The sequence below is a fragment of the Eulemur rufifrons genome, chromosome 19 (assembly GCF_041146395.1).
Source record: "Eulemur rufifrons isolate Redbay chromosome 19, OSU_ERuf_1, whole genome shotgun sequence".
NCBI classification, from domain to species: domain Eukaryota; kingdom Metazoa; phylum Chordata; class Mammalia; order Primates; family Lemuridae; genus Eulemur; species Eulemur rufifrons.
In genome coordinates, this window is record NC_091001.1 from 39,581,506 (window position 1) to 39,591,674 (window position 10,169).

Genomic DNA, 10,169 nt, shown 5'->3' on the forward strand with positions numbered 1-10,169 from the left:
ATGATATACCCATTTAAGGGAAAGAGCAAGTATAGAAGCTAAATATTCAGCTACTACTGAACAGTAGCTACATATAGTACAGTAGTTCAACAACTATAACTACTCTTACAGGTAGTCAATAAATACATAAAACTGATAAATCAAGAAATAGCCACATAAGCACATAATTTAGAAATATGGCAGTAAATAAAGATGTAGCAGTTAAAAGCACCAAAAATAGATACCTCTGGGGAACAGGATAACTGAGTTTTGACATAAGCATTTTAGTATCAATTGACTATAACTATGTGTATTCATAATTCTGATGGGTTTTTAAGGCCCTATGTATCATAAAATTAAAATAAAAAGTTTTTTAAGTTATACGTGTAAAGTGGGGTTTTTTTCTTTCATTTATTTAAATTTAACAGGATAACTTATCCATATTTGGCCATATGAGAGACCGTTCCAATGCCCAGGGGTCAAAAACAACTTGGCAGTTAAGCACAAAACTGTAAGCACTGTGCTTACAGCTGGCTCCCTCCTTTTCAAGGGTGGGAGAACCAACTACGAGGCTCAGACAACAGCCCCAATTCTCCAGCTCACTAATGCACCAACCAACCAGAGCTTACTAACAGCCCTGCTCAGAATCAATCCTGCCAGCTCACTGCTCCTCAAAGTATGGTCTGCTGACTAGGGTACACAGCAAGACCATCACAGAAATTAAGATTAAGTGTATAACAACTTTTATAGCAATATGACAGGGCAACATTGTATCTTCTGATGCTAATAATAAAAAATTTAGGCTGATATTCTATATGTCTACCTTTCATCTCACTTTTCTAGTTATTTGTTTTTACTGTATTTTAAAATACACAGCAGCCCTGCTAAGGTTGAGTGACTTAAAAAGAAACACTGCATCATGTGCCATTTCCACGTGCCAGTGCACTGTGTCTGAATGCAAGAAAGCTGGGTAGAAGACCTGGGACAACACAGACAACACAGGACAGTCGATATTCCATATTTGGCATTTTCTGTCCATCCCCATCTTTCCTGAGTTCCATCAGGATAAAGGTATCACCAGCTTCACTTACTGCTGTATACCTAACTCTCAGAACAGGACATACCATAGAAAACAACACAGTAAGTACTTGTGCATGAAACCACCCTTGCATGTTGATCATTTTCTATTTTGTCTCTCCAATTTAGTTCTAAGTTCCTCATAATGCTACCTAGATATCAAAATTTCTAAGATCTCAGTTTTTAAAACTTGCAAAGTCCTAAAATTTATCATTCTGACCTTTTCTTTGAAATTCTTACATGAAAAAGTACCTCCCAACATTCACTTTCTTAATTACTCAACCCAAGAGGCTGCTTCTCTTCTGAATAATGCCAGCAGACTTTTATTACTGAACCTGCCTCATAACAAAAGATATTCTGTTTGGTGATATGACATTATAAAACCTTAGAACATACTGCTGCCGCACTGGTCACTAGTAGTAAATATAACATTACCCTGGCCTTCTCTGTTTCTTCCTAGCCATCCTTCAAATATGTCCAAAAAATTTACCCTGACTCAATTCTTGTGTTATCATATTTTTAGAGCAAACCAACTGTCAAACAAACATTCTAGAAGTTAAATAAATACTTGGGAATCTCTACCTCCAATAATCAACTGATTACCCTCAAAGTAAATTTTTAACATTGATAATTCAGATTAGCATTATAAGAAACCAAACTGAATTAGCGAAAAATCTATTGCAGTAAATTTTCAAATCACTTACTTGCAAATACTCTATATGATGAACTGCAATCCACCAATATTTATCTACTTGTAATAGAAACAAAATTTTTAAAACTCTGACTCAAAAGGTAAGATAACCTAAAATCATTTCAACCCTTAAAATTGCCACAAATTCTAAGTGAGTAGTGTTTAATATTGAGAATTTACCATGGAATAAGTCCTTAACTCAAATACAGCCAACTGCAGTCTGCACTTTGGGACATTTTACTTCAATGTCCACAATACACCTGTATGTGAGCTGGGGAATGAACCTGCCAGGCTACCACACACTAGTGTTAGCCTCTCGCCAATAGTCCTGCTTCAGCACCTTGACCACTCAGTCTGAAAAACAGTAATTTCTGCAATTACTTAACTATCCTATTGCTATCTGCCAATTTTTTTAAATGATTGGAATAAAGAAAAATGAAATCACTGATATTAATGATAAGAAGCACAGTCAACATAAACTTAATATAACTAAGAAAGAGAGATGGGAAATATCTGATGCTCCAGGAGTGGGCAATCTCTTGACTCAAAAGCAGCCAGCCAGCCAAGTATTTGCAAATAAAGCAAAGGAACAAAATAAAAGGCCATGTATGAAATTCATATGTCAAAGCACCTATCTATTAGGTAAAATGTACTTAGTGTATAATATTTTTAGTTCCCTGAAAATGAAACTCCTTAGATGATTATTTCTTGGTTTAGCATACCTATTCAGAGATACACTATTTCAAAAGTAGGATGTATTAATTCAAAAAACATCTCTTTGTTCTTCCAGGTTCAATCTGCAAAAATCTATGAACACATTGTACTGCACCAAAAGTACCCAGATAGTATTTTTGGACTATGTCAATATATAGAAATATATATATTCAATATCGGTTAAGAAAAAAGGCAAAATACAAGTTTCCACCTATGCAAATGAATATACATTTATTACAAAAGTTTCAAACAATAAGGAAATAAAAACCCAACATCAGCAGGGTTTTATCTGGTGTTTAGATTTTCTGTAAAGCTTTTGATGTTCCTGATATAATAAAACAGCTTTCCGAAGTCTGGGGTTGATACTCTTTAAGGAAGCTACACACCAATACTTGTTCAACAGGGCTGCCTTCCTCCCACCTTACCCAAGTCCAGAACCTTGCAGTATGAAGGAAATCTATGTCTCAGAACAAGCCTGAACATGCCACTCCGTGGCAGATCAGCTGATACAATCCTCCTCCTACTGAAAACATCTAGTTCTACAAAATTCATTTTGCCCCAGTGGATGTCTTTATCTCCTATTAAGAACAAAAAATGCTACTCTTAAAAGATAACATTTAGAGAATAGCTCACAGAAGTCTAAGTACTTGCTCCAAAATGCTAGGCTAATGATTTTTGAAAGCCAGACAATCTATATGGCACTTTATCACTGAGTAATCAACAGTAATTTTAGTACTTTCACCCTCTTAATCCCAAGGCTCCTTCAAATCTAATAGGCAAACTGTATACCCATTTAAAGGGTCACACCAAAGTCTGCAGAGAACGAGTGAATTCATCAAATTAAAGAGAGGAAAGAGGAATACCCAAGTATACACCCCAACCTCTCCTCCTCTCTGCCACCACTGCCACCATCCTGTCTCGGTCTTCACGCCAACTCTCTGGACCACTGTCCTAGGCCAACCATCTTACTGCTCCTTCCCAAAACATCATCTGATCAAGTTTCCTACTCCCAGGGATCCCCAATCCCAGCAAAACCTTTCGGTGGCTCCTCAATTGCTTAAAGAACTATGTTCCTCCTCAACTCAAGCCCAAATAACCTCTCTCCGAGATTCCCATTACTCCCTAACCCTCCTGCCATTTCCAAAGGTCACTCTTAACTTCTCTGCCACACACCCCCCCTCCCCTGCCTTTCTTCAACAAATGAGGGTACAGCGTTAGCACAGTGCCTAATGGGCAAATGCTCAATGTTAGCTCCCCTTACCACCTGGTCTTTGGGCCTAGACTATCCTTTCTCCTTAACCTCCAAGGTCTACAGACCTTTCCTCCAAGGACAAGGTCAGACAGGGTCAGTCTACCCATGAAGTCCATGGTCCCTCTCTTGAGTAAACCTTCATTTCAGACATTTCACCGGCTAGATTCTAAACACCCTGACTTTCACGTTACTGTTACCGGATTCCGCCTGGCCCTCTACAGTCTTTCAAGACCTAGAATTTTCCTCCTCAAGCTGGCAATCTTCTATTCGAGACAGTTTGCAACACCAGCCATCATATGCACACAAAATATAATGCAGTAGTTACCCCCCAAGAAAATACAAAACGGTCAAATAAATATTAAAAATAACAATAAAATACAAAATAACATGGAAATGTGATTTATTTCTGGTTTTAATTTTCCATACTGTCACTGTCCCCATGGATGAAAATATTGTAAGTCACTATATTTATTCAACCTGGGCAATCCGTAAGCAGACATGCACACAATTATGCTACAGACACTTCTTTTATAAATATATGACATTCTGAATGTAACCTTGTGAATAGAAATTCAAAACTTTTTTTTTAAAGTTTTGATTTATGAGTTATCCTTCACTACCATCAAGAACCTAAAGGAAAAAATAAATGTCTCTAAACAAAACATACCCTGTCTACCCTGTTTTCCAACTCCCTCTCTCTTTTTTCTGCCTTTTTTTTTTTTGTCATAGGGTCACTATGTTGCCCAGGCTGATCTCAAACTCTGGGGGCTAAACCAAACCTCTCCCCTCAGCCTCCCAAATAGCTGAGACTACAGGCATGTACCACCACGCTTGGCTTCAATTCTATCTTTTAAGATAAAATTATACACTGTTCAACTATACAAGGTGTCTCAAAAGTCTCCATACAAAGGAAAAACTTTATAAAATTCTGTAATGAATATTTTTTAAATAAAAGTACATTTAGCTACAATTTCCCATTTTCCCTATGTATGGCAACTATTGGGACACCCTGTATTTAAAAAGCTGTTTTTATACAACATCTCCCAATTTGGAAAACTCCCTCTTCCAACTCATTCACTCCACATAAATATAGTTGCCACAACATAAACAACCTCAGTCACTAAAAACTGAAAAATGAAACACAGAAAATATAACACTAAAATAAATTAGGACTACAGGTTGTTAAGCTTCTGGGTGTTTTACCTGAACTTACATTTAAAAAATAGACTTCTTTATAAATAACAAATTAGTAACAAATATTTTCCAAACTCTGATGCTAGTAATACTAAAGGATGTTTAGCATCAATAAACAAAGTCTAGTGTTAATAATCTAATCCCAAAACCACTATAAGTAAATCATGCCAACAAAAATGCTAAATTAATCCCCATGCATAACGGTAACTGGTTCAAGAAATTATACATTTAAAAAGAAGAAAACAGAGATGCTCTGCTATTTTCACCATCTCTAAGATTGAAGTTCCCAGTACCTATTTGTAAACATTAAAGAACTTCTTGATATAGTAAGAAAATATGTATGAGACAATCAAGAAAATGTTAACACTGGGTAGTTGATATTTTTCTAGGTGTGAAAACGACATTGTGATTATGTAAAAAACAAAAAAGAAACATACTAAAGTATTTAAGGCTGAAATGGTATCTGGAGTTCACATTAAGATAAAGGAGAAGAAGAAGAATATAGATAAAATAAGATCAGTCATGTGCTGATAACTGTTAAACTAAGCTATCTACTCTTTCTCTTTGCATATGTTTGAAAATTTCCATGATATAAAAACAGTAACTGCTTGTGAGCAAAATCTCAGGCACTACTTTGTTTTGAATTGTATGCAACTTTTGCACAGATTTCTTAATACTTTTGGTTTGCATAATTACAGAATTTCTCCTCAACTGTACAGACTTTGTAGCCAGAGAGCTGTGTCACTGACAGTATCCCAATACTTCCCAAATGCAGTGCTCAGCAATTCTACTTCAAAAGCTTGGGATGAACAGGGGATGGAACCAAAAAGGAAATGAGGAGAGGAAATGACAACCTGCCCAAACTCTTGCCATAGAGCTCCTACCTCTTAAAACCAAGTAATACCCCCTTCCAGTTTCATTCTTTCTGTTTTCTTATGGTTTAAAAAAACAAACTGCTGCCTTCTAGCTGATTCCACTGCCCTTAACATCCATGCTGACCGAATAAGACACAAACAAACCCACTACTATGTAACCAGGTCAAAAACAAGCTCCGGCTAACTCACTTGGAAGATTTCACTCACCACTTAGATTTGGCCAGAAAAACTGGGTTAGAAAAAAACTAAACAGTACTTAAACAAACACTAGGACTGAGGAGAATGTCTTTAAGCCAGTTACCAGACACTCAGTGAGTTGCAACACAATCTTTTCCAAAATTTTCCAAAGCCTTCCAAATTCGGTTGAGCCCAGCAGACTAACAGGGCTCTCTTTCAAATTCAAATATCTGGCCCTAGCCTCAACAGTTAACCAACAAAACACATGCTAATTCCCTAAGAATACTGACTCAAGTTCAGACCACAGGCCAGTTAGGACACTGTCCAGGCCAAGGGAAGCTGGGGCTAGGGAGAGGCATTAAAGAGACAGATAAACTCTATTCAAAAAGCAGAAAAGAGACAATAGGATCCACACTTAATTTGGCCTAAGAAAACGTCTACAGTCAGTTCCCCCCTCCCCCATTTTTAATGAGACAATGACAGTTCTTCATGGTGAACCACAAAGATCTGCTTAAGATATTTTTTTCTACCCACTCTAACAGCTAGAAAAGTCTCCCAGTGCAGATAACTTTCAGAAAACATTTAGTAAAAAGAAACAAACCAAGCCAGGGAGAATTTAACATTCTGTTTTGAATTTTCAAGGCCTGCACCTCCATTACCTACAGCTCTTCCATAATCTCTAGAGTGCGCACTGGATAAAATGAACAACACTGTTAGTCACATCAGGTGTCAGCTACTCAGCACAGACTCATAGTCTCCAGATTTGTTAGTTTCATTTACGTTGGGGGGGGGGGTAAGATTTTTAAAAAGAGAAAGAGCTGGGTGGGTGTGAAACCAGAGCATCCTCTTTACTCCCCGCTCTCCCTTATTTCTGTTTCAATTACACAGCTGTCAAACAGGTTATTCCTGGAATTCAGATTTTATAATCCCCACATTGTAATTCTTCCTGCTCTCATTGCCCAAACAAACACTCCTCCCTGCTTCCCCAAAATATGTATCTATCAGTAGAGGGTATGACAGCCAGTTATAAACTAGTGCCAGGTAACCCCAAACTCCCCACCTTGAGCACTTGGCAAGCATTCAAAGGAGGAAACATGATGACAATTTTCAAGAAAGCCAAAGCAGAGGTTTGGAATCATCACAGGCAAGGCCTGCCCACAGTAAATTTTAATTCACACACAAACTCAAAAGACCAGATTTGGAGGAAAGAAGAAAAAATTCAGGTTGTCTTATGAAAAAAATCCTTTTCCATTTTACTGAAGAAAAGTGCATGCCTAAGAGTGTAGCTTATTTCCTTATCTCAAAGCCAGGAAATGAGGTCTTTTAAGGCCAGTCTGAATATAAACTCGGTGTGCAAAGACTGAGGGACTGCAAGGCGAAACCCCTTTCCCAACTTTGGCCAAGCAGCGTGGTTTTCAGTGAGCAGCGTGTTTATCACCCTTTTCCTCGTTCCCCAACAAGAAGTTTCAATATGCCACGGGAAACAAAGGCGCCCACACCGACCTTATAGACTTGTCCATAGGTGCCATTTCCAACCACTTCCACCAGCTCAAAAATCCCAGCAGGATCCTGGAGAGGAAGGAGGGGAGGGGTTATAATTTAAAAGAGAACAAAAAATGAAATAAAGCAGAGCAGTTGGAGAGAAAGGGCGGTGACAAAAGAGGTGGGTTTCGCCCCGTGCGGTCCCCCAGCGCCCGAGGGTCGCGCGGCGGGCCGGGGACACAGGGCTCGGTGGCCGGGGCGCGGGGGGCGGCGAAGGGTCGCGCCCCGCGTCCCCGCACATGCCTACACAGGCAGACAAAGGGGCCGCCGCGCCCACGGCTCTGCCCACAGCGGCGCCCGAGCGCCCGGCCGGCCAGGGCGCGGCCCCCGCCGCCAGCTCCCCGCGCGCCCGCCCGTGGGCCCACTCACCCGCAGGGAGGAGAGGTCGATGTCCACCAGACTTTTTGCAGGGGAGTCGTTCGCCATTTTCCCTTTTTGCCACCAAAAAACAAATAATAACAATAAATATCTCTATTGCTCTGTGTATCTCAGCCGCAGGCCGGGCCGCCGACGGCGCTCCTCGCCCGGCAGCAGGGCTGGCCGGGGGCTCTCCTCGGGGCCCGGGGCCGGGGGCGGCGGCGTCGGGCTCGGCCGCACTCTCGGGCCGCTCGCGGCTCTCGGCCGGCCGGGCAGCGCGGGGGGCGGACAGAGCGTGCGCGGGCGGCGGCGGCGGCGCTCACACCATGGCGCGGGCCGGCCGTCAGGCCCCCGGGCGTCGCCAGCCGCCTCAGGCCCCGGCGCCCGCGCCCCGCGCCGCGCGCCTCGAGGACGGGCCCGGAGCGTGGGGCCGCGGCGCCGCCGAGAGTTGAGCGAGTGAGCGCGAGGCAGCGAGACAAAGATAACCCGGGAGGCGGAGGCGGAGGCGGGGAGGGAGGTGGGGAGGGAGGGGGCGGCAGCGGCGGCGCTGGAGGAGGAGAAACGGGACACCAAAAATATATTCTGAGGAGAGAGAAAACAGCTCCCCCTTTCCTTCTCCGGCAGGAAAAACGGGCGGAAACGCACTCACACCCCGGAGCCCTGCCGGGGAGGGCGCGGGGCGAGGCGCCCGCGCGGCGTGAATATTCATCAGGGGTGGGGCCCGAACAATGGCCCGGCCGCGGGCAGCGCGGGCAGCTGCCCGACACGACGCCCGGCGCCCAGGGTGGGGCCTCGGCGCCCGACCCCGCTCGGCGCTCTCGAAAATGGCAGGAACAGGGATGAAACGAGCTGGGATTTCCCCGGGGAGGTACTCCGGGTAAGAAAACGCCCCTACCTCGCAGGAACAATAAATGAAAGAAAATTGACCTGGACCCAAATGCAAAGAGGCGGACGGACCCTCGCGTCTCCCAAGGAGAGGGTGTGTCCCGCCCAGCCGGCCCGCCGCTCCCCGGCTCTGAAGGGACGGGACCCGGGTGTACCCGAGCGGAGGAGGGGCCTTCCTCGCTCCTGCCCCCACCTCTCCCATCCCCCACCAGCACCTCCGGAGAGTATACCCTGAAGACCCTCATTTCCGGTTTACCTACACGGTTTTCTTTTTCTTTCTCTTCTTTTCCAGGCTAAATCCGTGACACGGTTGTAGTTGCGGGATTCGCTGAGCATCACTTGGCTACCTGGCCAAGTCCAAAATAGCTCCCGTGGTGGCTTGGTGTCGCGTTCCTGGCAGCGCTCAGTAGGTGAGCAAGGGGTTTGGGGCCCTAAGTACTAACCGGAGTTTTGCACCTGGAGATCACTGAGGATCAACAAACAGGCTTCTTCCAGCAACCTCGGAAGCTAATAGGTAGTTAGGCAGTTTAATCCTGTTCAATCAACAATCATTTATATCCTCCATCATCCACAAACGTTCAGTGGCTCTCTATTACCTTCCAGTAGGTGTTCTCAAAACGTTAAGTGCATCAGAATCAGCAGGAGGGATTTTGAAAGTACAGATTGCCGGACACCCCACCCCCCACCCCCCGCCACCAGAGTTTCTGATTCAGGGAGTCTGGAGAGGGCCTGAGTATGTGCTTGTCTAACAGGTTGTCAGATGAAGCGAATGTTACTGTCTATAGGGATCATACATTGGGAAAAGCCGCCTCACTGTGATGGAAATCCAAGGCCAAGTCCAATTCATGATTGGACTTCACAAACATCACCATCATCATCATCATCATCACCATCGTTATCTTCCAATTCTTATGCACAAATTGTGTCCCTATACACACACACACACACACACACACACCCCCCTCCTGTTGAGGGCTTTAAGTACAGTACTCCATTTACAGCCCTGGGTAATGTTACCTCATTTTGGGTAAGGAAACCAAAGTACTGGAAGATAAGGAATGTGCCCAAGTTCCTTAAAGCACAGCCTGGAAGTGGAGCAGGGATGTTCACCAGGTTAGCCAATTCCCAAAATACGGGTCTCTGATTCAGCTAAGTTAGCCTCCTCTACCCAGAATAGGTTTAGACTCTCCTGCTTCCCAATAGTTTGGTTTTTGTATATTTTTGACTATGAGAATCCCTTGTAAAGCTAAAATATATTGAGAGGTTCCTGGTGTCCATTGATTAGGAAAATCATAGAAACCAAAGTGTCTCTGTGAATTTATTGGTGCTTTTAAATGATTTTGTTTTTTATCAATAAACAGCAATGGCATTATCTATGAGTATAAGTTAAATAATTTACTCAGAGACTAAACTGGTGCACATTTGA

The 10,169-nt window shown here is 43.1% G+C and overlaps 1 protein-coding gene across 32 annotated transcripts in view; it reads right to left on the reverse strand.

Moving 5' to 3' along the window:
* The window catches only part of MAP4K4 (mitogen-activated protein kinase kinase kinase kinase 4), a 175,883-nt gene extending 167,955 nt beyond the window's left edge, over window positions 1–7,928 (reverse strand). For all 32 annotated transcript variants that reach the window (XM_069494909.1, XM_069494929.1, XM_069494930.1 and 29 more), the window contains exons 1-2: window positions 7,871–7,928; window positions 7,463–7,528 (exon numbers count right to left, since the gene is read on the reverse strand). In XM_069494909.1, the coding sequence (XP_069351010.1) occupies window positions 7,463–7,528; window positions 7,871–7,927 (123 nt within the window). In that variant the 5' untranslated portion in view covers window position 7,928. The remainder of the gene's footprint in view (window positions 1–7,462; window positions 7,529–7,870) is intronic.
* Window positions 7,929–10,169: the final 2,241 nt, after the last annotated feature.